Genomic DNA, 26613 nt, shown 5'->3' with positions numbered 1-26613 from the left:
ATCCCAACAGCCGACGTCTACCGAGAGAAATTATATAGTGAATAATCTAGAATGATTTGCCGTTATGTCAGCACTCTATGTCGGGCCGTCAGATGCCGAAAGCTGATGCCTGCCGACACAGTAGCTCCGGCTTTCAAAGTTCAGTATTTAGAGGGTCATTTTTCATATGTCGGGAGTTATTGTAAAACTACTATAAATGCCAACTTCGCAAATAGAATACTCAGGTATAAGAGAGAGCACACTAGACTCTGTTACTTCATTCTCAGTTGCTTACAATTCCATTGGCTAGTCTTCCAGATGGTGAAGTTGTCAAATGTAGGCCACATTCTTTCTCTGGTTCCACATCGGCATGGCTCTAACACTTTTTTCAGAGGACAATGACTGGGACCTCTCAGTCGATGGAAGTGGAAGTTTTGAAGACCCCGCAAACCCGGCTGCAACACCTATGATACTGCATATGGCTTTTAAGCTGCATGCAAACAGTGCAACCTGGGAGTTCTGGAAAACAGCCATACCTCAATACGCCTTGGTCTCAATGTATCCAGGATTTATGTATAGCCCCAATATTGTGCAGACATCTCCGGCAGGAATTATGAGAGGGTCTAACTCGGGTCTATGGGGATTTGTCATGGCAAGCACCCCGACTAGGCTTTTGGCGGCAGTGCATATTCAGGATTTGATCGAAGCGCATATCAGAGCGCTAGACCCGAAGATTGTAGATGTCTCAAAGTACCTACTAGTTAAAGAAAGCACTACAGTGCCAAAGATTTCGCGGTTTGTTAAAAAGCATTACCCAGATGCTGGATCAGTCATTACCGAGGATGCGCAAGGTGTATTGGACCGAACCAATGCAACGAAGGCGGAGACAGAACCTGAAATAAATGAAATGGTGCCCATTCGAGGACAGGGTGCAGGGTGTGATGGACTAGCAGCTTGGCTTTCTCAGGAATGCGTCGGGCAAGAGTTGAATAACAGCGTCTAACAAATCAAGACCAACACTACAGAGTATTCAGTACACATGTGGCCTTAGACCATTCCAACGGGCCCACTACATATGCATATTTCAGGCGGCTTCCCTAGATTATTTACAAACATCAAACATCCTGATATCCAAGCAAAATCGACAACGATGATAAGAGGATATTAAAAAAAGCCTTGTGGTACACTGGGAAATGCCAATCGAGAAAGATCCGAGAACTCTTCTAAGATCCGGTCAAGCTCGTCGGGCGCGCCCGTGGGAGATTCCACCTCTTGGAATATGTCCCCAGAATCCCACAGTGAAAGCCTTGGTGACAGTGAATTTGGAAATGGAAACAAGTCGCGGAAACTTAACATGTCATACTCTTGGCTAGAAAAAGCATTGTCTCGCGGTTCAAAGATTGTTGTCGTATTTTGGACTCGACCACTGTTGCGTGAAGTTCGCAGTTTGTTGATTGCGTTCAATACCACTGTTGCCCCGGGAAGTCTTGCTTGAAGCTGCTCCAAGGACGACACAAGAATTTCAAGCTCTTCTGAACAGTATTTATCTGACTCTAGTGAGCACTCAGCGGCGTTGTATAGAAGTTGCGGTATTGAGGCCACCATTATCAGCCAATTGTGTGCACCAAGAAGGTAACTGAGGTCGTCCCTACAGTCAATCTCCTGGTATAGGCGGGCCATGCATGAAGAGGCCACCAAAGATACAATGTTGGGGGCAGATGTCATATCGTGGTTGTTGAATAGGTGAAAATATGATATAATAGTACCAAAATACGTGAGGTGTAATTCAAAGACATCTTGTCGGTATGTTCGAAGACCATTCGCGTCAAAAATGTGCATAGTCGTTGGAAGATTGCGGATCCAATCTTTTAAGGAATGGAAGATCTCTATATGCTGTCATGGCCGAAGAAGTAAGTATGAATGATTTTTTTTTTTTGAGCAATGATGTTGTGCTAAATGATTCGAGGCGCACGTACCTGTGTTCGCACATGTTCAGTACTCCGACCCCGGAGGTCTAATATACTACCGAGAATGCTAATTATCTTGGCTAGCTCGATGAAAAGCAACGATTGAATACCAGAAGACTCGAAATCTTCTTCTGTCAGAGGTCGAACGTCAAACTCATGTTTTTTGATAGATGTAGGCCATCCAAATGCAGCTGACACAAGTATATCTTGAACCTGGATGTCATTAGTAAAAGTAAAGATGGATTTGGGAGACACACGCACGAAGAGGGACCAGGCAATCCTCCGTGCAATCTTTGGATTGACATAAGCAGCACATATTTCCTCGCGGTGCAGGCCCATTTGCTGCAACAATCTTATTGCTATAACCAACCACTGCCACGGGGAATCGATGGTCAATAATACAGGACCAGCAATGTTGCGTGTTGAAAAGAGACACATGACCTTAAGAACTGTCATTGGGTCCTGCTCGTGATTGGTGTGGATAAGAGTCTTAGCATTGTAATAATATTTCTCACTCTCAGCCAGAATATCTCGTCCTTTCGGATGTCGTAAAATAGTTCCCACCATGCAAACCGCTTGTTGAAGAGCTACCGAAGGCCTGCTAGAAGAGAAATCGGCACGATCGATAACAGGCAATCGATGGAAAACATGTTGGAAGTAGGCGTCAACGTAGGCACTTAATAAAATTGCCGGTGGTGGTGACATGGGATCTATTATGGTCAAGATCGCCTGGTTCTTGGTCGTTGAGGTCGCTGTGATCCGGCGATAGTTTGGGGGAATACCAGGGGCATTATGCAGCATGTAAGTCATTCCGCCAAGGTACTGTCTATGCAGTGGTTCAGATGTTGGAACAGTAGGCCATTGGTCTTGTTTCTCGCGAATGATTGAGGTTTCTGGATTCATTGGTTTCTCTTGACAAGCTGGTGCATTAGATCTTGGAGATCTCGCCGCTCGCCTTGTGTACCTCTCTTTAACGGTCATTCTTCGAGTGGGACGAGGTCTGGAAGAAATGGTCAGCAATGCCGTAGTTATCTTACCACCCCATAATTCTTACTGGCAGGCCAATTCATATTTATAACAATTCGAACAAGTGCCTTTGATTGAGTCTGTAGATCACATTTGACTTTCCGTGCGTGACACTGGCAGCATACGATCCTTGCCCGATCACGAACACCTTGAAGAGATGGACCAGAAGTTGCCATTGTAATGAGAGCTATGATTTTATACAGATGTGAAAAGGGGCATTTGGAATCATTCATAGCTAAATATGAACAAAAAAGCTAATGATGATGTGATACTGCTATGGGCAGTGTAGGTACCGGTAAGTACCAACATTCGCTAAACTGCGGGGGTGGTTTTATCGTTCACCCAATCCGCGCTCGCAGACGGAAGTTGTCCAAATACACAATACACAACCTTACAACCTCGCAAAATACCAATACTTCATGCATGTTATTATTCGCAAGAATCAGTAATATCGGATATCGTATATATGTACTCTATTGATCAAGCATTAGATGCTTCGAGGGGCTTCGTGTAATGGGTGGATGCGTAGAATACTCGAGGCAGACATGAAGGTCTCACACAATTACTGGAATAGCTACAATTCCATGTGACATGCGGAAGCCCAATTTGCATTGCCTGTGATGGCCAGAAGACTAAGATATCTTCTCTTCTTCGCGGGAGGATGAGACGTAGATTCGTCAAGAATTAGTTACCGAATTGGAAGACAGCCTAAACTGGTTACCTTTTCCTTCTTCTTCTTCTTCTTCTTCTTCTTCTTCTTCTTCTTCTTCTTCTTCTTCTTCTTCTTCTTCTTCTCCTTCTCCTCCTCCTCTATTGTTGCGCAATTGCTATAGCATAAGAGCTTTTTTCTAATTGACGGGTTTCTAGCCTGAACCTTGGTTTCGCTCTTACGCTTTGTATAGTGAGATTTGTTGAATATATGACCGTTAACTAGCGATCAAAACAGTGTATCAGCATAGTTACGTAGCCGAAATTTTTAGAGTAGAATATGTGGGAGTGTAGGGTGAATTTATCACCTCTGTTCCGATGAATCAATGCTGCTGCACATGTGATTCCTGAGGTTGCGAGGGACGGCCCAGCCCAATTAATCTCGGCATCTCGTATACTCCATGAAGCGCACAAGGGCTATTGTGAGCTAGTAAAGTAGCACATCGTAATAAAGGTTGTAAGAACCTGACCAATCCTGGACCGGAAGACTCAGCTGTAAAATACGGGTAGGTGCTTAGGGAAATATGTATTATTAGCACTATTAAGCGTTGATGGCGTTTTTGATAGATCGGGCCTAGCCAAAATGGTGGTTCTTTCATTGGTCCATTCAGATTAATTCCAATCCTCTTAGCTCCCGTTCCGGCTAACTCGGCACTATTCGGCAGTCATCGGCTGTCTCCCTTGTCTGAGGGCGAAGCTGTGCAGAGAGAAATAAAGTCCAACATAGCTTTCACAGGTCTACTTGCGTAGACTAGTACTCCAATTTTCAACGCCCAAGGATTATTGAGGTCGACGAAGCCTCTCACGCTACGCGTTTCTCAGTTTGCTTAATAAGCATACATCACGGCCCAGGAACCAGTCAACTAGGACGACACTACTTTGGCTAGCTGAAGCCAGTCTCAGGGCCTAAGTGCAAGTATGGTGGTTGAAACCCGACTCTTTGTATACTGACACACACATCCATCCTCTCACGCTATATAGACAGTCTCATGACAGGGCTATTCCAGTGGCGGCCATTATACACTTCGCCCCGCAAGAGTTTGCACATGTTTCGCGTTACCTAGGTGGTCTCCCTCCACCAGGCCGACCGTGTCTTGCAGAGAGCCCTTTTCAATGTGTTAAAACCGTTTCTGCTTTGAGTAGATAGGACCTTGCTTTCTCACCTGGAGTGATCTTCCTTTTTCTCTCCGCCCCCCCCCTCTCTACTAGCTAGCTAAATGCAGTCAATTATTTCTTTCCCTCAAAAGCCGGACTTCGCCCAACTTCTCTACAGCCTGATCGGCGAGATGATCAGAGTATAGGGCCCTGAGCAGAGCGACCTCACAGAAGAGGAGGTCACGACCCAAGTGGAAGAAACGGCAAAAAAGGACCATCGATATAGACTGCTCTCTTACCGACCGACTTTGATATTCCGGATGCATTTGCTTGACAGAAAAAGAAGAAAACTCTTTCTTGTGTTTTCCACTATATGAATAGAAAGTAACCTTTTCTCATCCATCATTGCTTTTATTTTATTCTCTAGAGTCATCCTAGACGAGGAGAAAGCAACGCTGCGTTGCAATTTCTAACACTGCAAGCAGTACATTACTCAATCATACACTAAGCATGGATCTACGTTATTATACTTGGAGCACTAATGCATTATAAATTATAATAAATGATGCACGCTCTCTATATTTCTAAGAAGCAAGGAAGAGACCAAAATCATGAATTTTATGCCTGGTTTGCATGACTCCTCGTCTTGTGACCAGAATTAATGACGGCTTTGTCCATCTAATATATCTGCTCTCGTGATGTCTAATCAGAATAATATGGAAGACAATGATATAAGCGGATACGGATGGTAGTAGTGTTGCGTTAATATAAATCTGTTATATATCCTGTTGCCATGTAACTATACATGTCCTCTCTCCTTTCGCATGGATCCAACACCAAGGCAAACCATGGACATCATTATCTCTGCTGATTCAGCAGGCTCCTATTAAAAGATTTGTTGAACATGCAGGCATGGATGTTTGACAGACTGAGCAGTCTTCAGATGATGTTTGGTGCTAAGGGTATTTAAACCCTTCATTTAATTAGTTCTTACAAATAACAACTCTTCTTCATCCATCTATCTCCCCACTGTAGTGCCCCCACTACAACAAGATTGATAGGTCCTTTGCATTGTCTAGCTAAAGTCAAGATATAAGGTCCTTTTCCGATTGCTTCTGCTAATACCGTACCTGAGTATCAACCTACGCGTTCGCGCATTTCTGTACCAACAGCCATCACATTCTCGAGCTTTTCGTCTGTGCCCACCAATCCTCTTTGACATCAACATAATCCTTGCTATTGAGACAGATGAATAGAGTAGCACAAATAACCGAGCCAGCCAAAAGGCCCCAGTTGCAAGCAAACTCGGCGATATACGTCGTGTGTCGAGTCCCATGCCCACATGACACCAGCACCGGCGGAATGAATTTCTTTGAGTATACTGAACCCTGCCAGACCATGCCATAACAGCCAAAGGAGAACTACAAGAACATCGATCAGCCATAGTTGGAATCCCTCAATTCAGTATTGATTGATTGCCTAGGTAGTTAACTAATTGGTATATAGTCTGGGGTCTCTTCGTCCTGTTTCCTCATACAACTCTCTGTCCTTCACATTCCTTCACATCCCTTGTACTGGCTGTACAGCATCATCAATACGTATACTTAAATCCAATTTTTCCCTCAATCGGCTTTCCCCCAGCATCGACTCGCTTATTTGCCCGATTGTACTTAAGTGTGAGTAGGCCTGCAACCACGACAATCAAACCATTGGCCAATATAGCCGCGATTAGACCTGATATGTAATCAGGAGCATCTTGAGCGCGGAATACGGTTGTCGCAATGATACCTCCCATACTGCCTCCACCGATCGATGTCGCAGACGTAAAGGCTCGCTTCCATTGGCCACGGATGTTGTTGCTAGAGGCTATTAGAAACAAAGATAAAACCACCATCTGAAAGCATCACTATTACCTTTGCCAAGATACTATTGCCGGGCAGTTTGCATTTGCTATAACAGGTATTAGTAGTTATAGCCACGAGACAATAGTCTTCACTCACCAGCCGCAGTAGCTAAGAAGACTCCAAAATACCGGGGAGCCGGATTCTTAAGAAAACCTAGCAGCGCTAGCCCAAGAATCACCACAAGCGCGTTTCCAACAATAATGGGTCCCCGCAAACGCCATTTATCCGAGTAAACTGCCTGGATGTACATCACCACACCCGCAAAAACATACGGTGGGGCCACAAGACATTGTGCCTTCACCACGGAAAAGTGCATGCTCTCTTGGAGGATGATCGGAAGAAAGTATGCAATCGCGTAGCTAGGCATAGTAACTAACATATATAAGATCGCATATGCCCAGACCTTGCTGTCTTTGCCGTTTGCTAAATATTTTCGGAGAGAGAAAGGCTCAAGAGTGGTATCTGCTCTATCATGTTCGATTGTCGTGATAATAAATGAGACTTCGGTTTGGTTGAGGAATTTCCAGGAGTTCGGAGCTTTATCCGGGAAGTCGACTAGCAAAATGTAGGAGCCGAGGCCTAGGACACACGTAAGAAGGCCTTCTATCTGTTTTCCATATATCATCAGTATAGCTTCCTCCCGTGACAATCAGATCTCCCACGATTATCAAAGAGCATAGAGCATCTGGATTCTTACAATGAAAATCCACCGCCAACCGGAAAGCCCGCCTAGACCATCCATCTGCGATAACCCGTAGGCTAAGATACCGCCAAACCCGGAGGCAACGCTTCCAATAAGGAAGAACGCAGAATTGCGCTTTTGTAGTCCGTAGCGAGGGTACCAAGTACTAAGAAGATAGACGCTACCGGGGAACAGTCCAGCCTCTAGGCCACCGAGGATTGCGCGTAAGCCAGCCATAGATTCCCAGTTCTTGACGAAGCCGAAACCCTACGAGCATTAGCAAAACTCTTTTGCTTTAAGTCATCCATACTTACAATCATAACGCCTCCCCAGAGAGTCACAATGCCTGCGAGGAAGATTCGAGGTCCAAGTGTGCGAATAATGACCGTGGTAGGGATCTGGAAGAGGGTGTATGTGACGAAGAATACCAACGAAGTGATACTGTAGCCATTGTTCGATGCGTTCATATCCAGCTCTTTCTGCATTCTATGTTTGGTTAGCTGAGTATGTATGTACAGACCTGCTGTACAGGAAATTGCGATCCATTGGGCTTACCCTGCAACCGAGGCAGCTCCGAGATTTGTTCGATCCAACAGACTGACAATAAATAAGCATCCCATAGTAACAACCAAGCGAATATCAACTCTTCGGATAATTTTCTTCTGCTCCTCTGGGGTGAAGGAGTTTATGATTTCCTCATTATGGAGTGCACTATTTTCAATGTCGATGATGTCTTTGACATGATCCTCATGATGTAGGTTCTTCATGGTAACTCTTTTGTTTTTGTTCTCAACTTCGCGCTCAATTGGTGAATCTTATATTTACTCCCATCCCGGTGAATGGAAATTCTTTGGAGGGTAAGCGTGTCCTGGCACAAAATGGAGAGAGTGCACATCTTCCTCGCTTATATAGGTTTCCGTGAGCTTGCGGACTGCCGAGAACTAATTTGTCCTACGTGATCTATCTCCACCGATTGACTATACAGCCCAATTGTCTATACCAGGTCACTCTATTTGTGCTTCGTATATCTTATTTATGTGCCCTCTAGTTAGGTTTGTGCATCTCAAATACAGTCCTACATTTTCCTTAACGAATTAGTTCACAATGCAGTGAAACGTTTCGGTCTACAGAATGACTACTCCGTAGTAACCAGGCAATTGTCTAACCTTCGTTGACTTGCCCCTAAACAAGACGGGACTGTTGTCTCGGTAGGCTTCGGCTTAGGCTTACGGCATGGCGTACCGAGTCCCGTGATTCGTGATCTTATGTTAGAATATCGTCATATCATCCGGGGTCACTATTGGACATCGAAGGCGTCATTTTTAATATTATCGACGGCCCGAATAAATTCTGGACCAACCTTGGGATTGCAGCTGGTCAGAACGATGCAGCCAGCTCCATGTTAAGCCATCCATCCATTGACGAATTGACTGTCCAACCTCTCTGGCAAGACCAATCAACAAGTATGTTCTATCGGAGCGGAATATCACCTCATGTTTCACTGGACGGAGACGAATTTAGATGCTTGGAACAGTCTAGTCCTCGATCTGAAGAACTTCTCTTGTCGGACTATGGCTTTGTATATTGTTAAGTAACATAAGATTCGTCGATCCGATAGGTAAACTATTCTCCATCACAGATTTCTACGCAGCTTGAAGAAAATCGCCCAACGGCGAGTGTACAGCCTGTAATCAAATAATGAAGATATACTTGCTATCACACAGTCATCAGACACACAGGTTTCCATTGTTCGTGTCATATGTTTGTCAGGTCCATCGGGTACTGCAAAGTTGACGAATACCGATGTACGTCGTGGAAGTCTCTCTTTGAGAAGACGCGTAGCAATAGCATGGTGGATCCAGACCAATTCTCTGCCATATTGACGACTGCATGTCGTGAACTGAACATTGACACGGGCGTTGGCAGCTTCCTGGGAAACAGCTGCCTTGATCAAGTTACTACCCTCGTGGATCAGGACAGTACCTGCCTTGGGTATAAGAGACACTATTCTCTGGGAAGCTAGCTAGGCTGCAACAGAAAGGAGAGCCATTCGTAGCATCTCGAGAGACAACGGGATGTCAACGAGGCACAATAGCTTGACTGGCGTGGGTGATTCCGAAACCTGATTCAAGGCAATTCCACCCGAATTGGGATCATCCTCTTTTGTTCCCATATAAAGCATGAGTGAACCTATCGAGACAAGTTTGACAAACTGCAGGAGGGACTGGCGAGTACGGATCATAACCGGAGCACCGCCGGTTGACCTCGATTGGGGTACCCTTAGCGGCCAGACATCTTCAAGTTGGAAAGAGTCGCCAGAGCCCACAAGCTTCACATCTGCCCTTGCCGGATCGACCTGCTTAAACATTGCACGAGTAGAGAAATTGGCCCGAAGATTCTGCCTCGAACTCAGGTACAGACGTGAGATTAGTATCTGCCTGTTTTCAATGAAGACTTCTGATTCAGGAGACCAGAGCAAATCATCAACAGCTCCCTGGCGAGAAAAGCCATCAATCAGCCGATGTTTTGAAACCAAAGCTGAGGTGATAGAGCTGGTCTCCTTGTCCAGGATGTCAAGATACAGTAGCTGGAGATTGATATTCGGCTGTTCAAATTTGACGACTCTCCCGATACCGAACATCATGTATGAATATGGCTGTTCAGCCCGGGCACCTCTCGATGCCCATAAAATTTTTCTTGCAGTTCTCCACAGTCCTGTGAGTGCTTCAATCCTTTCGTCGGTCACCTCTCGCGTCAGAAGGTCATCTAATTCGGACAAGTCAAGAACTGTAACATCGTCGGGGATGGTAACAGTATCGATAGGCTCGATAGAAGGAAGTAGGACCAAGGAGGAAATTTTTGAGGATAGCGCCATCGAAAGCTCATTGGCAAGCTGATAGGTGACAAGCGATTTACCACCGATGAGGATCAGGGGTGGTCAATCTGTGGCATAACTTCCTGGCAGAGAGGGTTGCGGGATTTCGGAGGAGCCCCAGACGGGTGTCAACAGCTTGCGCAGCCCAAACTGCAACCGCATGTAGCTGGTCGTAGATAGTATACATTTTAATATCAGATATGTATTTTATATTCATCTAGGGCCACTACAACTTTCTCAGTGAACCTTTACAATTTATAACCGTTTTAAACGGCGCCTTTTCTCGTGCGTTTAAAAGTGATTAATATACTTCATTATTAATGGTCTATACATAACTATAGTAATTAAAAAAGGTCACGTTTTTCGGAATATTTGTATTGTTTGGTGCTTTCTGGGCCCTAATGGGCCCCCATCAAGGCCCAGTGGACTTTCACCCTGGGCCAATAGCCCACCGGTAGACCCGAAGATAGGGCCCAAATTCCAACCCATTTGCGGGTTGGGCTGGGTTGGGTCGTGAGTTTTGTGGGCTTTGCGGAGCGCAATGCAAATCTCATTTAAATAAGTAACATATAAACCAAGTTCGCGAAAGGCTTATATCTCACAGCCATTGGTCTATATCGATGTCTGGCATTTGATAGAGAAGAACGGGCGCGTTGAAGGGGCTATTGTTGGTTTAGCTTAATCGAGTGAGGTACACTATTTGCGTCAGGGCAAATGATAACAAGAGCATATGTAAGTAAAGTGGGGCTTAGTACGTATAATTAGACCGAGGAATCAAACTAGTATAATCTATTCTCACTGTAACCTTAGTAGATTTTATACTACCGCACCGAATCAGTCGGCCATAGCTGTCAGGACCTCTATAAATTCTCGCGCTCCGCCTAGTACAATAGTGAGAGTCACTTATATCTTCCTATTAGGTCTTAGCTATATATAACAAACTTAGAGTTTAGGAGTGAATAGGAAACGGTCTTATAATTCTCGTCGGATAGAAACATTGGATATCGATCCGGTTGTCGGCTCGCTTTGTAGTATTATAAAATACGTATACGAGTTAGACTTTTGCTCTAGCTGAGGGGCTAGAAAGAGATAGGCCCGGAATACTGACCGTTGCTTGAATTTATAAGTAGTCTTCGTAAGACCTTAGTGCTAAATACTTGAAACTTGAATATATTTACTCTAGGAGGGATCAGTGTTTCTTTTATATGCTTCGACTTCTAGTGTTAGCAGTTATAGTCACGAATAGGTACTAGCACTTAAGCTCCTAGAATCTATATCATCTCACCAATCATCTATAGTGATACGAAAGGCCTAAGACCTCCTATAAAGTCCTATTATACTTTAGCTAGAACAAGATATTTTCTAATTTCTTGTTAGAATATATTAGGTAAATAAGGGGCCGTAAATTTCGTTATAAGAGGCTAGATCATTTAATAGGCATAAACGATAGGTCTAGAGTATTTTACAAATATCTATTACTAGAGCTGAAGTCGTATTCCTAGAAGCGGCAAGCAGCAAGGCTGTAAGAGCGATAATCTGTTATTATTCAAGCGAAACAAAATCGGAACAAAATATAAAAGTGGATTTACACACTATCTAATTGGGATTTTTAAGACATTCCTAGATATTGTAGAACCAAAAATTGTGGGTTGGATGTTCTCCGTAACTATATAGAGAAGGTATCGTGGAGGCAAGGTTCGGCGAGTTAAATAGAATAGTACCCAATAAATATGGCCCCACTACCAATTTACCTCTCAGCCGGAGGCGAAATAACCAGGATCGACCGCCACATTGATAACACCAGCCTTTCATAAAGGGACAACGGTCAAGAATGCTGGGGCTAGGGTGGGGCATTTTATTCAGGTGAGCTGCTAACTTACCTGCTCACTGAGCACCTGGGCAAGTCCTTGAGCTTATGAAATAATTAAGTCATAGTCATTCAGTGAGCAGGTTATAACTAGCGCTCAGATCACGCTCAGTGAGTGGGATTAGGTTCCTCAGTGAGCGTAGAGCGGCAAGATGTGAGCACTAAAGCGGAAAGGGAACGCCATGTCGCGCGGCCTAAAATCAGGTATATATGTACATAGCATCACGCAACGGCTTGTTGGTCTCTAAACTATATATAGATAGACTCAATGAATACAAGTTTATATTTCATCCAGGGAGTTTTCACGAAAGAAAACAAAAGATCAAATGTAGATATATATTGTGGGAATGAACGCCCTTATTTGAGGGAATATCCCATAATTTACTCTGTACTAAGATCCCTTTCTCCAAATTTTGCCATACCTCAGCAGCGGACATGCTCTTGTACGTAATTACCTCTCGTCATAGACTAGTAGAGTTTCATACTCGACAGATATAACCCAAAAAGAAGCAGATCAGTACAGGCTATATGGAAAGGGGGAAGAGTAAAGTTTACTCGGGGCGTATCTACTGTTAGCTCCAAGGTCACAGCGAAATGGAGGTTTCCATAGACTATGCATATCTGTAGTCCAAGCTTGTCTTAATACTAAAAAAAAAAAAAAAAAAAAAAACACAGTGGAAGATCATCCCCAGAAATCCCAGAATCCCAGAAAGGATGAAGTCAACCAGCTGACTACCCCGCAGATCCGAGATGAAGAAAAAAGGCGGAGCAACTTTGAATGCCGAACATTCCGGGCCTATTCTTAGGTTTAGGGATATGGCTTTTTTTTTTTTTTTTTTTTTTTTTTTTTGTGTATGCATTTGTAGTTACCAAGGTAGGACTTTGATTTATCTGGCGAAAGTTCAAGATAATAGAGGGATGTTATATGTTGGGCAGATAACACTCCGATGCCTTTTGAGATGTCTTTTTTAAATTCTTTTTCTTGGTGCTCTAGAAAAATAAGAATAAAAATAAAAATACGTGACTATATACCGAAAATACCAGGAATGGAAATGTAATAATAGGAATAGCATGTATGTTGTAGCACAAAGTAAACTCTACGATATACAATATACGAAGGTAAACAGCATAAACCATAGAGGACTTTCCCATGTTTACAAATGTATAACTCGACATTTGCACTAAAAAGCGGGATCCTGTAGAATTGGAGTCATATACGGAGTATAATATCTCCAATTGTGGTAATATAATGCCATATTACTGGTCCTCAGGCTGATATGGATCTCATGCCAGTAAGGGCCTACATCAATGATTTCTTTTCTTTTCTTTTCTTTTTTTTTCCTGTGGAACAAGTGTACATCCGGTACAACAAATGGTGTAATATAGGAAGCATTCCATACCTAGTCGAATATATTACTATTATAATATCATAATATCACAATATCACAATATGCAAGTGGTTTAAGTGATGCAAGTGGTGCATTTGGAGAGGAAATCCAAGTTCTTATTGTATGGGGAATTAGGAACCACATCCGGTGGCGTCCAATGAAATTGGAGGAATAATTTCTTTTTCTCTTTTTTGGTTTACTGTTTATGGTAGAAAGATAGTCTGTCTGGTATGAAGGGATCTGGAAATAAACTCCCTATTATGGTACGGAGTACATCCATGGATTACATGGGTGAGATCGTTGTAGACAAAAGTACTAAATCCAGCATTAACCCTTATCTATTTAATAATATGGTGTTATAGTGCTATAGTGCTTATAGATAGGTGTTTTAACATCATATTTACTTCAAAGGTCATGACGTTGAGTTACAAACATGGGAGGTATGTACACTATGGGTGGGAGCTCTCGATAGGATATCTCCCGTAGAAGTGATCAATATAATATAATATTTCAACATTGATACATACTATATTGTATACATAGAATGATCAAGATATCAAATAAAGAATAGGAAACACAGAGAGAAAAAAAGAAAACCAATAATAAAAGAAAAAAAAAGAAGAAAAAAAAAAAAGAGAGGTGGGAAGTACGTGGTGCAGGAAAACGCACAGCTCACCAATCACCGCCCTCGACTCCTTCAATTCCCCCCCTCCATCACGACTCTTCCTCTTAAAACATTCTCTCAACCTTTTCGCTTTTATTCATTTCTGTGACCCTCAGGTCTCAATTTTGATCAAGTTTCGTTCCCTTTCTCGGGTCAGCCTCCCCTGGGGTTGACGTTGTCGATACAGCGCGTCACTGTCGCGCCATTCCCCGCAGAGACACGGCTTCCGTTATCCTCCGTCTAACGTTTCGTGTTTCAGCCTGTGTGTTGTGTCGACACCTCTGAACACCCGAATTTAACGGTGGATTAGTCGACTGCCATCACTCTGGAGCTCTTGAATTGATCAGTTCCCGAGTCTTTAGACTTCGCTATGGACAGTTGATGCTACGGATGAATCAATAACCTCGATTAAGGGCACCCGCGCTGCCCAGCAGACGGTTCTGCTTGGCTGGAACAATATTACAATTATTATTGTTTTGTTCAATTTAACTTGATCTATCGTACTGTTCTCCCCTCCCTTTTACCCCTTGAACGTCGAATCCCGCTCGGTCGCCCGAGCGTGTCAGTATGGCCAGCAATGATTCCCCCAAACCACAATTCCTCGCCCCTCCGGCCGTCACAGCGCTGCGGCAGGAGGCTCGGAATATCGATCCGAAGATGGTTCGAACATTGAGCGATAATATGCGAGAGGAACGTGAAGATTTGAAGGAAGCGGCTGAACAGACATTGAACATCATCGTGGATATGGACTTGGAGGGTTGCGTCAAATGGGTCAGCCCATCGTGGAGGCAGGTGGTCGGCTCATCCCCTGAGTCAGTTGAGGGCCACATGATATCGGAGATTCTGTTGGGCAACAAGGATGTGTTCCGTGATGCCATCGAATCCATGAGGCAGGATGATTCACGGAGTCGTTTCATTCGCTTTGCCCTCCAGATGGGACCGGATTCTGTTCTGAAGTACGCGCCTGAACCACCCCCGGCGGCTACAGAGAATCAAGCAAAGACGGAGGACGGTGCTGAGAAGTCCCAGGAGGAAGAGCATAATCACAATGTGCTTAACATGGAGGGACAGGGAATCATGGTCTATGACCGGACAGATGACGAAGCTGGCCATGTGCGTACCTCTCTGTTTTGACGCCTACCGCCGTTTATACCGCTGACACCTTCTGAATACAGACCATGTGGATGCTACGACCGCTTACCGAGCCAAGAGAAGTGACAATCGATCTGCCCCCCCTGCTGGTGGAATCTTTGGGTGTTGGAGCGGAGGTGTTGGCAAATTATTTGACCGAATTGGCTGAGGCTGCAGCAACAGAACCCGATCCTTCCAAGCATCCCGCCCCGACCCCCGTCCTCTGTCGCATCTGCGAACGTCAGATTACGCCATGGTGGTTTGAGAAACACTCAGATCTGTGTCTGCAAGAACATCGGGCTGAGATGGATGTTCAAATGGCACAGGAAAACCTCAATGAGCATCGTCATGTCATTGTCAAGGTTTTGGATGCTTTAGAGGCCCGACAAGGCAGACCTTTCATCGCCAGTGACGGAAATCCAATGCCCCTCCCTCAAGCGGAGTACAAGGGATTAGCCATTGGCCCGCCGTCTGCCAGCTCTACTCCGTCGTCCGGTCTAGTTTCAAGCAGTAATTCAGCGCCCGGCACGCCGCCTCGGTCGCGAGAACATTCTGCATCTGGTGCTATTCCAAACCGTCCCCGCTCATTCACAGTGCGGAGACCACTAGCCCGCATCGTGGAACTTGTTCTTGACCTGTGCGACACTTCGCTAGAGATTAGTATGCCAATGATCAAGGAATCTTCCCGGACAGACGCAGAGGACTTCCGGACCTTATCGCCACAATCTGAATCGCGGATATCCCAGGTTCTTCAGTGGCAATCTCCCAGCGCTAACACCTTGGAACAGGAGCAGGGTCTGGCCGCTTTGTCGGCAGACACTGAGCAAGTTGCCAAGGCAAAAGTTGATGCCGTTGTACGTCATCGCAAGATTGTCGAATATGCCGAACGAATTCGTATAGAATACACAGTGCTAGTCGAGGAATGCATTGGCGCAGCGCTAAGCAAAGCGGAGCGCATAGCTGCTGGTCAGCTCAGCGATTCCTCGTGCTCATCCGATGAGGAGGTGGCGCCCGAGAGCACTGTCGACAGAAATGTTGCCCTGGGCGATAGGAATAGCATTGTCGAGGAAGAGTCTCTCTCACAAGCCATGAGCCACGAATTGAAACAAAAGCCGTATCCAGCGGCAGCCTCTCCGCGGCGACCGACGTCTGCACTGACCTTGTCAATGCGCAATTCACCAGATCGGTCATTGCTCTCACAATCGGAACGTAGACCATCCTCGGCAGCAGTATCCACGGGTTCTAACAGCCCATTGGAATGTCCTACCCCGCGATCTCATAAGAGTGCTGCAGGACTTCTGGGTACATCACAACCCTCTCGACTAGGCCTTTCCCTAGCGGAGATTGATGCTGGTGACAGTAGCGATAGCAGTTTACCGTCTTCTGTCTTCCCGGGAGCTGTAAGAACGGACTCACCCTCATCAGACAGGAGCTTCGATCGAAAGCGCCGGAGCTTGGTACTACCCGGACTTTCAAGTTCTCCTCGTCGGCAGCCTTCTCCCGCTCGAGTTTCAGGCCCGCATTCCCCGTTGCGCATGCCGAAACCCCGAATGTCTAGCGGCGGTGAAAGCCTGCCGTCCCCAATGGCATCTCCATCTGCATACGCAAGTGAATTGGCCCTCCATCACTGCCGCCACCATCGTCGGCAGTCCTCAGCAACTTCTTCGGATGTTACGAAGCCACCACCCTCCCCACGCTTGCCTTCGATGAGCCAACAACAGCCTCGACCTGCTCCATTATCCATCCGCGATTTTGAAATAATCAAACCAATTAGCAAAGGTGCTTTCGGCAGTGTCTACTTGGTGAAAAAGAAGGCCACTGGCGAGTATTATGCGATGAAGGTTCTGAAGAAGGCCGACATGATCGCCAAGAACCAGGTCACCAACGTCAAAGCCGAACGTGCCATTATGATGTGGCAAGGGGAGAGTGACTTCGTTGCCAAGCTTTATTGGACATTTTCTAGTAAGGATTATCTTTATTTGGTGATGGAATATCTCAACGGAGGTGATTGTTCATCACTTGTTAAGGTTCTTGGAGGTCTGCCCGAGGATTGGGCCAAGAAGTACATTGGCGAGGTTGTGCTCGGAGTTGAACACCTTCACAGCCGAGGCATTGTGCATCGCGATCTAAAGCCTGATAACCTTCTTATCGACCAAACGGGTCATTTGAAGCTCACTGACTTTGGACTTTCTCGCATGGGGTTGGTCGGTCGTCAGAAACGGGTGTTGAAGAACCCTGACGAGTCTGCTCCTGATCTGCTGAAGCAAAATTCATTCCCCCGTGCGATATCGATTGCATCTTCTCGATCAGCCTCATTCGACTTCCAGGCAAGCTCATCACCCGGCTCTACTCCACTGATTACCCCGGAGGTGTCTGCCAATGCCATTCAGCCATCTTACTTCAGTCTCAACCAGAGTGGGTTGAGTCGGCAAAGCTCTCGTCGAGCTTCGGGATACCGCAGCGATAGCATGGGCAGCGATGGTCTCAATGGAATGTTCAGGACATTCTCGCTCAATGACAATGCCCACGAACCTCATGCGTCATCACCCAGCATGTTTTCAACCAGCATGGTTGAAGAGGAGGGTCAAAGCGAAGCTGGCGAGTCACCTCGCCTTCAGCCCCTGCAGTCAACATTTAGCAATCCAATGGCGCAGAATACCCCTCCCCAGCAGAGTATGATGCCTCCCGTGATGGCTCTTTTTGATCCTGAAGATCACGATCGCCGTTTTGTCGGCACCCCTGACTATCTAGCCCCGGAAACTATCAATGGCGTTGGGCAAGATGAGATCAGTGATTGGTGGTCATTGGGATGCATCATGTTCGAATTCATTTTTGGGTACCCACCTTTCAATGCGGATACCCCAGACCAGGTGTTCGAAAACATTCTCCATCGCAGGATCAATTGGCCCGACGACCCAGAAGAATTGACTTCACCAGAGTCGTTGGATCTCATGAACAAGCTCATGACTCTCAACCCTCGTGACAGAATTGGAGCCAACGTGGAAGAGAAGTTTCCAAGTGGCGGTGCAGAGATTTGCAGTCATCCTTGGTTGTCTGACATTAACTGGGATACACTGCTAGAGGATAAAGCACAATTCGTTCCCAATATTGAGAACCCGGAGGACACAGAGTATTTTGACGCCCGTGGCGCGACTCTGCAATCTTTTGCAGAAGAGTTAGAAGACGAGAACTCACCGCAACCGTCAGTTGCCGCTGGCCCCGACCGGCCTCATGACGCACTGTTCAAGGTCCGCTCCCAGGTCAATTCATCGAAACGACCTTTGATGCCGCTACACATTCCTCCTCATGTTCGTGATGCTCGGGATTCACGAAGTCGAAGGCTTAGCGAACCGGCGTTGGCCGATGATTTTGGCAGTTTCAACTTCAAGAATCTTCCGATGCTGGAGAAGGCCAACAAAGATGTGATCCAGAAGATGCGTCAGGAGGCTCTGCAGGCGCAGCACAGACAATCCAATCCATCGTCTGCCACTCAGGCGTCCGTCACTTCATCTCAGCCCTCATTGGAAGGCAGCCCACTGCCCATGTCACTTCAACGGACTTTGTCACAGAACAAAGGCAATAACCGACCTTCTTCCCCATCAGGCTTAAGTCAGACAAACTCATCCCCTAGCAGGCCGTCGCAGCCATCTTCCCCCTATTAGTCCAGTTCAGCACTGGGACTAACCAAGAACGGCGCAAGACGTCGGGCTCTTCGTCAGCCTCCTATCAATCAAATGGGACATTCCAGCCTTCCTCTGCCGACCAGGGGCGCATGCCAAATCTTAGACTGGGTTCGATGGCATCCTCTCCTGTCAAACCGAACCGAATTCCAGCCCATTCCCCGGACAAGGTGGGGAATAATCAACGCCATGGCAGCGTGCCAGCGAGCCGCACCCGATCGCACACTATTGGCTCTCAGGATGGAGATGTTCCCTCGTTCCCGAAAGAACCCTTCGTGCCGCATCATCACAAGCGCCGGAGTCAACTCTTTGATATCTCGCCTTCGTCTTCTGATAACGAGGATCCACGCACCAAAGCACTCTTGAAGGTCCAACGTCGGCGACAAAGCTCTCGCCGGTTATCGCAAATCAATGTCCTCGAAGGGCCCTTTTTCCGGCCATTGGATGTGCTCATTTGTGAAGATCATCCTGTCTCGCGGCTCGTCATGGAACGCCTATTCGAAAAACTTCGCTGCCGGACTATTACCGTTACAAATGGCGCGGAAGCTGTCAGATACGCGCTCAGCGAGGTTCAGTTCGATATAATTATGACTGAATATCGACTCCCCCAAGTCAACGGGGTTGATTTTGCTCGAATGGTGCGGGAGACCCGTAGCGCTAATAGGCATACTCCGATAATTGCTGTTACGGGCTACTTGAAAGACCTTCCGGAGAATCACAACTTCGATGCCCTCATTCAAAAGCCTCCGACCCTACCCAAGCTCACCGAGGCCCTTTCCCAGTGGTGCATGTGGAAACCTCCTCCAACGGACTACGTCCCCTCCCAACCTGTTCCTGTTCCGGGCTCTGAGGCTCGGTCTAGCGCCGTGACAAACGAGGATAGCCCCAGTTCCGCATCTTCTGGATTCGCCCTCAATCCCCCCAGCTCTTACCGGGGATCCAGCCGCGATGATTCGCTCAGCAGTAGTGTCTTCGGAGATATGGAGTCTTTCAAGCCCGAGGAGATTCCAGTAATCATCAATCGAAATTCTGATGCTTGGGATCAAGGCCACGGCGGATTGGGGATATCTGAAGAACCAGCGGAACACCCTGGGAGCCCAAGCCCAAACGCTGTACCCCTGCCCCACCTTCTCCATGCTGCCTCGGCACCCGCGGCCATGGATACAACCGGTGGGCTCACACCTCGGAGGCAACGGTCAAGTGAAGCCATCCGTGCGAAAAAGGAATCCCTTGAGCAGAAGCGGTATGAGGGCGCCGAATCGGGCGACGATGAAGACGAAGAGCTTGGCAATTCGCAAACCCGTCGCAGCCCACCCTCTCGAAACCGCCGTCCTGGTTCTAAACTGGGGATCGAGATGATGAGGACCAATAGTCGGGGCAGCGTTGTCAGTGGCAGCGAAGAACTCTTGAAGAAGGAGAGGGAAGCTTTTCGTAACCAAGCCGCGGAGTCCGCCAATAATGACGACAGCGATGGCTCTTTAGGTTCCCCGGCCAGTACGAGCCTAGATGATCGGTTCGAGGCCCTCAGCATTCCTGAGGAATCGGAAGGCGAAGAACCACCCAGCCCTCGTACGTCCCCTTCAAGGTTTACAGCATCTGCCTCTCAACACCACCGGCCATCTCTGGAGCATCAGGATACCTCGATCTACTCTGGACATTCCCAGTGTTGTGCATCGACGAGTAGTCCAGCAATGTTGAGTCAGGGTCAAACCACACCCCCATGGGACTTACCCCAGAGCACTCTTTCCCATCCCATTGGCCCACCGATCACCCCTGAGGTCAAAATCTCCGGCAGCGGGCTGACCCGAGCCGCTGATTCGAGTGTGGACGCCGACTGTAGTCCCACCCCGGACGCTGAAGCTACGCCACGACCTCTTCACCCTTCCCCCAACCTTGATCCGGAGGAGACGCCTCGTCCAGCGGAGCGACATCGCTCCGACTTGGGCTTGACATTCAAAAGATAGATGCCGTGTTCCCTTGTTTCCGGCAAAAGTTACCCGAGATTTTGCGATATCTTTCTATTCTGTCTACATATTGTTGCCCACCTACTTTGTCTTCCCTGTAAACTTCTTCCTGTCTTTATCTACTCCCGGGGATACCTTGTACCCCGTGGATGCATTGTCATATCCACTCCTTCACGTCTCTTATGTCTGAATGTTTTCTTTCTCGGAGCAAGGTGTTCCGGTCTTTTCTTTTGACGAGCCAGTCTTTTTTCTTTTCTTTGTTTTTTTGGTTTTCTTTTCAGCGACGTTAGTTGCGTTTTTCATCTTTCTCACCATGTGACCGAAATTCCAACACCAGCTTGATGCTGTTTTCTTCTTTTATATATATATATATAGGATACCTCTCATGAGGCTTCCGATATTTAGAATATGTATTTTGTACTACATTGTAGTCACCTACAATGTTGGAAAGGTGCTAGTGCTTCACAGCCACCTCCGACCCTTCTGATGATCGTTCCACTCTAGAACTGTGATTAGACACGATTCTCATTACTCGTGAAGATCCAGGTCCTACAGCATACCTAGACAAGAGCTCTGCTACTTCGTATACTAATCTTCTATTAAATGCCTAATTGTAGATTCAACTTTTTCCCTGGTCAATAATGATCGTAATCGTGCATATATATATACGTATATATATACGAATATATGGTATAACCCCGATCATCAAGAGCGCCAAGAAAGATAAGACATTGTGATTTCGAATGACCACGTCACTTAAATAATAGGTTCGGAGATGTTTGAATTTCTTCGAGGCAACGTCATGGTTGTATCACATATCAGACACGTTAAATAATTTCCTTCGACTTGAACAACGTGGTTCACCCAAAGTGATTGTTTACTTTGATCTGACGCAGGGGGACTGCACGACATAAAGAGGCGCCCTTAGGGTGATTTATTATTTAGACCTCAATAATAAGCATAAAGCCCAAAGCCCATTTAAATACGGAGTAATCAAACATCCTATGGATAATTATCCTGTTTAAACATTCTTCCTTTTTATGCGCACAATTCCACCAAAAAAAAAAAAAGATCCAACCCGTTTATCGCCACCGGGTGGATCAGCAAAACGTTGGCGGGCCGTGATGGGCCAGAGGGGTTCCAAGGTCATTGGCTATTGGTCTGGATTGCGTATGCTGAAATACTTGATTTGGTTTGGAAGTTTTGGAATAGGTTGAGAATAGTATTGGAATGAAGATGTGTGTATATAGGTATATAGGTACGGAGTAGTCCCTTCTATGCTCTATATCATATACTCCATAGTTGGACCCGTATAAGATATGAATATCCCCCTATTTGGCTAATCTACACTATTAATTTAATTGAAATTAAAATGAGACTAATCTCCCATAAATAGAATACTTTATAATACAGATCGAGATCATCGTAAAATCGGACTAATCGAGAAGACCAGGTCCAGACTCTGCACTGTTATGGGTCTCCTCAACTCCCATCACTCCACTTGACTTTTTTGCCTTCTCTCTCCCTCTCCCTTGTCTCTCTTTCTCTCCGTCTCTCTGTCTCTCTGTCTCTACATTTTTCTTTGCTTTTTTTTTTTTTCATTCCCTTTTGGTTTTGGTGTTATCAAATCACCCTATACTTATATACATCCCCCACATTCCAAATCCTTCCGCCTTGACCAAAGTTCCCCTCTTTATACTTGGCCTGGTGCCATTATGTCGTCCCCCGTGGAGGAACGAAAAACCTATACCGAATCAAAGGACAAGCGCAAGGAGTCGGACATCTCCCCCACCTCCGACGATGGAACCTACGTGACCGAGCCCGACACTGATCGCGACGCGGGTCGCTTGAAGGTTGACACAACGCGTTATGATCGTGATGATGATGAGCATCCGCCCATGCGCACGCCATCCGCGCGTAGGGAACAGGCTACTCGTCTGGAAGATGATTTGATGCTCCTGCAAGCTGAGCGGATGACCTCCCATTCGACCGGCGCACCAGACGATGAACACGACCATGGTTCGATCAAACGCTCCCGTTCGCGTCGCTCGGAAGCGGTGGATGAGTTCGATGAAGCTACAAACCCTCTGCATGAGAAGACCGCAATTTACAAGCCCCCCCGAGAAACCAAATACCCAGATTGCCGTCTTTGTGAAGAAGCTGCACCAGTCGAGTTTCCTCGTGCGCTACTTGACTTACATTTTGCCGGTCGTCGTCCTCCTCTTGATTCCGTTGCTGGTCGGCGCTCTCAGGTATCCCAATGCTAGCGTGGGTGGTGTCGAATTGATGTGGTTTTCGATTTGGTTGGAGATTGTCTGGCTGACTCTCTGGGCAGGACGGGTGAGTTCTAGTGAATCATTATTCCTTGTCAAGAAGCTATACTAATATCGTTCTTCTTAGCTTGTTAGCAAGTGCTTCCCTCCAGTTGTTGGTCTTTTTGCGAGTGTATTCACCAATAACGCGAAGAAGTGGCGCGACATGGCCAAGCAGCTCGAGCTCCACGCGGCACTGTTTTTCTGGTGGCTCGGTGTGGAGATCTCCTTCCTGCCGACAATGAAAAACCATCATGTAGATGGTAATAAGAATACCAGGGGTTGGGAAATCACTCTTAACAAAATCATCATTGTTATCTTTGTGTGGACTATCCTGAATTTCATCGAAAAGATCCTCATCCAGCTGATTGCTATCAGCTTCCATATGCGGACCTATGCGGACCGCATCGAAATCAACAAGTTCCAGATTGGCAGTCTGACCAAACTGTACGAATTCTCTCGATCCACGCTCGGCGAGAAAGACGATGCGTTTCGGGAGAAGAAAGAGGAACCGACCCCTTCTGGAGTCAAGACCCCATTGCACTACGCTGGCTTGGCCCAACGCAAAGCTAAGGGTGCCCTGAACAAAGTTGGAAACCGGGTTGGCGATGTCGCAGGCGCAGTAGTGGCTGATGTCACGGGCCGCGCGGCTACTCGCAGCACAGATGCTTACCAGGTCATTTTGGCACTCCTGAGAACCACTGGAGGCTGTCAAGTCTTGGCACGTCGTCTCTATCGCACTTTTGTGAGGGACGGTTTTGAGACCGTTTTTGGTGGTGACCTGAAAGCCGCATTTGACGATGGCGAGGAAGCCGAGGCTGCCTTTGCCATGTTTGATCGCGACATGAATGGTGATATCTCCATGGAGGAGCTTGAAGCTGTTTGCGTTGACATTGGCCGTGAGCGCAAGTCCATCACCGCATCCCTAAAGGATTTGGATTCAGTTGTATCGAAGTTGGATAATGTCTTCATGTTCTTTGTGTTTGTGATCGTGCTGATTGTGTTCTTGTCGCTTATCTCGACCTCGGCCGCCGGTGTGCTCACCTCTGCGGGCTCCGCTATTCTGGCCCTGTCTTGGTTGTTCTCTGCTACTGCTCAGGAGTTCCTTCAGTCGGTTATCTTTGTCTTTGTCAAACACCCCTTCGATGTGGGTGACCGCGTGACTATCTACGGCAACGCTGGTGATTCCGGTCTGGGTGATGATTACTTCGTGAAGGAGATTACTCTTCTTTACACCGAATTCAAGAAGATGCAAGGCCATGTCGTGCAGGCGCCAAACAGCTACCTCAATGGGCTCTTCATTCTCAACCAGCGCCGTTCGGGCGCACTTGCCGAGGCAGTTCCAATCATTATCAAGTATGGCACCACTATCGACCAACTGGACGCCCTCCGACAGCGCCTCTTGGAGTTTGTGCGCAGCGAGAAACGCGACTTCCAGAGCAACATCCTCACCGAAATGCGTGCCGTCACCGAGAACTTCTCGCTCACACTCAACATCGTCTTCTTTTACAAGTCCAACTGGCAGAACGAGGGTCTACGTCTGCAACGCCGCAACAAGTTCATATGTATGCTCATGGTCGCCCTCCAGGAGATTGGCATCGAGGGCCCACGCATGAACCTCCAGGGTGCCAAGTTCGACATTCCCTTCCACGTCAACTATGGCAATGCACCCTCGACCGAGCGACAAATTCCTATCGACGCCGAGGAGGTCCCAATCTCAGAAGAGTCCCACAGCCTGCCAGAAAATACCGGAACCAGCAGCGGCAGCGCTATCCGTCACCCATCTATTCTCCGCAAGGGTATGCACACTGCCAACGCCCGTGCCCGCGGCCCGTCTGTCTCACAGCGCAAGCACGTCGACTTCTCCTTGGGCATGTCCAACATGGCCTCAAACGATGTTATGGGAGACGTGTTTGAGGATCGGGGTGTGGTCGTCGACGATGTCGTCCGTACCGCTAACCGCGATGCTGCAGAGCGCCGCATCCAGGAAGAGAACGAGGATGAGGAGGAGCGCCGGAGCCGCACATCTTCTTCCCGGCATCGTCGCCCCTCCAACATGAGCATGAGCGCTCCCTCCAATAATGACGACGGTCGCCGGTCGACCGATGCTCACAGCTTCCGTAGTGGCCGGTCATCACTCAGTCGCAACCGGTTTTTCCAACATCGCAGCAGCGTGAGCCACGATCGTGATGACTTGATGGAGCAGGGCCGCTTCGATGAGCCTACTTCGCCTCTGCCGGCTACTGCCCCTGGTTTCAAGCAGCACCCCAATTGATTTTGAGATGTGGTCATTTTCAATCTCGTCTATTGATGTCATCTTGGTCATCTTCCAATCTTCATTCACTGAACATACACTATTGCCATCTTTTTTTTTTCTTTCCCTTCCTTTCATACTTCGCGAGACACCGTGTCTCAACATATCTGTAACTTTTCTTTCTACGATACATATATCCCTATATCGGCCTTGAAGCTCTTGTTCATTATTTTCCGGTGGCTTATTGATCATATATAGCATTCATGTCGATTCTTGGTGACGAGACCAATAAAACGTTCATTTTCTACCTGTTTTATAGTGCATTACATCCATATGTATTCCAACGAGAGTATACCACAGGAACCATTCTTCACGCCTGGAACCCTGAGATTCAACATAAACTGCGGTTCCGCCACCGGCCCCGTTTTAGATGAATGTCTCATAAAAAGGCCAACAGGGACGAGGCCTCAACCAGCTTTTGATTTTAGATTAGTAGGCGAGCGCCAGCTTCTTGTCTAGTATACATGTTGGTGACGAAAAGCTCAATCCTAGTATTGGACGAAGCAACCAACAGGCATACAGGGATATCCGACTATTCCCTGGATGATATTGTGGACTCATGGTATATTCTAATGTGGACTAGGAACAAAACATGATGCAAGCCATAATTAAGCCAGAGTTCGCAACTCAAACCATTTTATCCGCTGTGGATTTTTGTATATGGATTTGACCGTATCACCTTGATGAAGTAGGACCAATCTTAGACATCGTTAGCCACACGATCTGAGTTCAGGCCAAACGACGAGGATTCAGGCTATGTGGCCTGCTGGATAATATAAAGAGCTTTCATTGGGGTATGCCGGTGATGCTGGTGTCCAATCATATATATGAGATTTTGAGACCAAAAGTAAGGCTTTGAGTCTATGGATGTTAAATGGCCATACCAGATCATAGAATTCTGCATGAATTGAGACAAATTTGAAGGAAATGTCCTGAATAGTTGGTTGTGTCGTCGACTAATAGCAAGTGTGTAAGTCTGACCTGGGTTGCTTCCATGTCAAAGAGATCGACTTGTTTTGTGCCCTCTCCCCCGGACAGCTTCTCTTACCAACACATC

The 26613-nt window shown here is 46.8% G+C and overlaps 7 protein-coding genes across 7 annotated transcripts; 4 read left to right on the top strand and 3 right to left on the bottom strand.

Moving 5' to 3' along the window:
* Positions 1 to 349: 349 nt before the first annotated feature.
* Positions 350 to 982, top strand: N7487_009107 (NAD(P)-binding protein; the record flags this gene model as incomplete). Its single annotated transcript, XM_056876837.1, has 1 exon — positions 350 to 982. The coding sequence occupies one exon, from the start codon at positions 350 to 352 to the stop codon at positions 980 to 982; it is 633 nt and encodes a 210-aa protein (XP_056725417.1).
* Positions 983 to 1258: 276 nt separating this feature from the next.
* N7487_009106 (uncharacterized protein) lies at positions 1259 to 1474 on the top strand (the record flags this gene model as incomplete). Its single annotated transcript, XM_056876836.1, has 1 exon — positions 1259 to 1474. One exon carries the CDS (start codon positions 1259 to 1261, stop codon positions 1472 to 1474), a length of 216 nt encoding a protein of 71 aa, XP_056725416.1.
* A 457-nt stretch (positions 1475 to 1931) lies between these two features.
* N7487_009105 (fungal specific transcription factor domain-containing protein) lies at positions 1932 to 2849 on the bottom strand (the record flags this gene model as incomplete). Its single annotated transcript, XM_056876835.1, has 1 exon — positions 1932 to 2849. One exon carries the CDS (start codon positions 2847 to 2849, stop codon positions 1932 to 1934), a length of 918 nt encoding a protein of 305 aa, XP_056725415.1.
* Positions 2850 to 6366: 3517 nt separating this feature from the next.
* On the bottom strand, positions 6367 to 8128 carry N7487_009104 (Major facilitator superfamily domain general substrate transporter; the record flags this gene model as incomplete). Its single annotated transcript, XM_056876834.1, has 6 exons — positions 6367 to 6634; positions 6689 to 6725; positions 6776 to 7286; positions 7377 to 7628; positions 7676 to 7847; positions 7917 to 8128. 6 exons carry the CDS (start codon positions 8126 to 8128, stop codon positions 6367 to 6369), a joined length of 1452 nt encoding a protein of 483 aa, XP_056725414.1.
* Positions 8129 to 9384: 1256 nt separating this feature from the next.
* N7487_009103 (Major facilitator superfamily domain general substrate transporter) lies at positions 9385 to 10236 on the bottom strand (the record flags this gene model as incomplete). Its single annotated transcript, XM_056876833.1, has 1 exon — positions 9385 to 10236. The coding sequence occupies one exon, from the start codon at positions 10234 to 10236 to the stop codon at positions 9385 to 9387; it is 852 nt and encodes a 283-aa protein (XP_056725413.1).
* A 4486-nt stretch (positions 10237 to 14722) lies between these two features.
* N7487_009102 (protein kinase RIM15) lies at positions 14723 to 20930 on the top strand (the record flags this gene model as incomplete). The annotated part of the gene is made up of 3 exons (XM_056876832.1): positions 14723 to 15268; positions 15331 to 18895; positions 18949 to 20930. The coding sequence occupies 3 exons, from the start codon at positions 14723 to 14725 to the stop codon at positions 20928 to 20930; spliced, it is 6093 nt and encodes a 2030-aa protein (XP_056725412.1).
* A 1715-nt stretch (positions 20931 to 22645) lies between these two features.
* N7487_009101 (Mechanosensitive ion channel family) lies at positions 22646 to 25517 on the top strand (the record flags this gene model as incomplete). Its single annotated transcript, XM_056876831.1, has 3 exons — positions 22646 to 22995; positions 23045 to 23270; positions 23331 to 25517. The coding sequence occupies 3 exons, from the start codon at positions 22646 to 22648 to the stop codon at positions 25515 to 25517; spliced, it is 2763 nt and encodes a 920-aa protein (XP_056725411.1).
* Between the last annotated feature and the right edge of the window lie 1096 nt (positions 25518 to 26613).

The sequence above is a fragment of the Penicillium crustosum genome (assembly GCF_028827405.1).
Source record: "Penicillium crustosum strain IBT 35664 chromosome Unknown utg000004l_segment0_segment0, whole genome shotgun sequence".
NCBI classification, from domain to species: Eukaryota; Fungi; Ascomycota; class Eurotiomycetes; order Eurotiales; family Aspergillaceae; genus Penicillium; species Penicillium crustosum.
The sequence above is the reverse complement of the archived record's forward strand: the minus strand, read 5'-3'. Positions and strand labels throughout refer to the sequence as shown.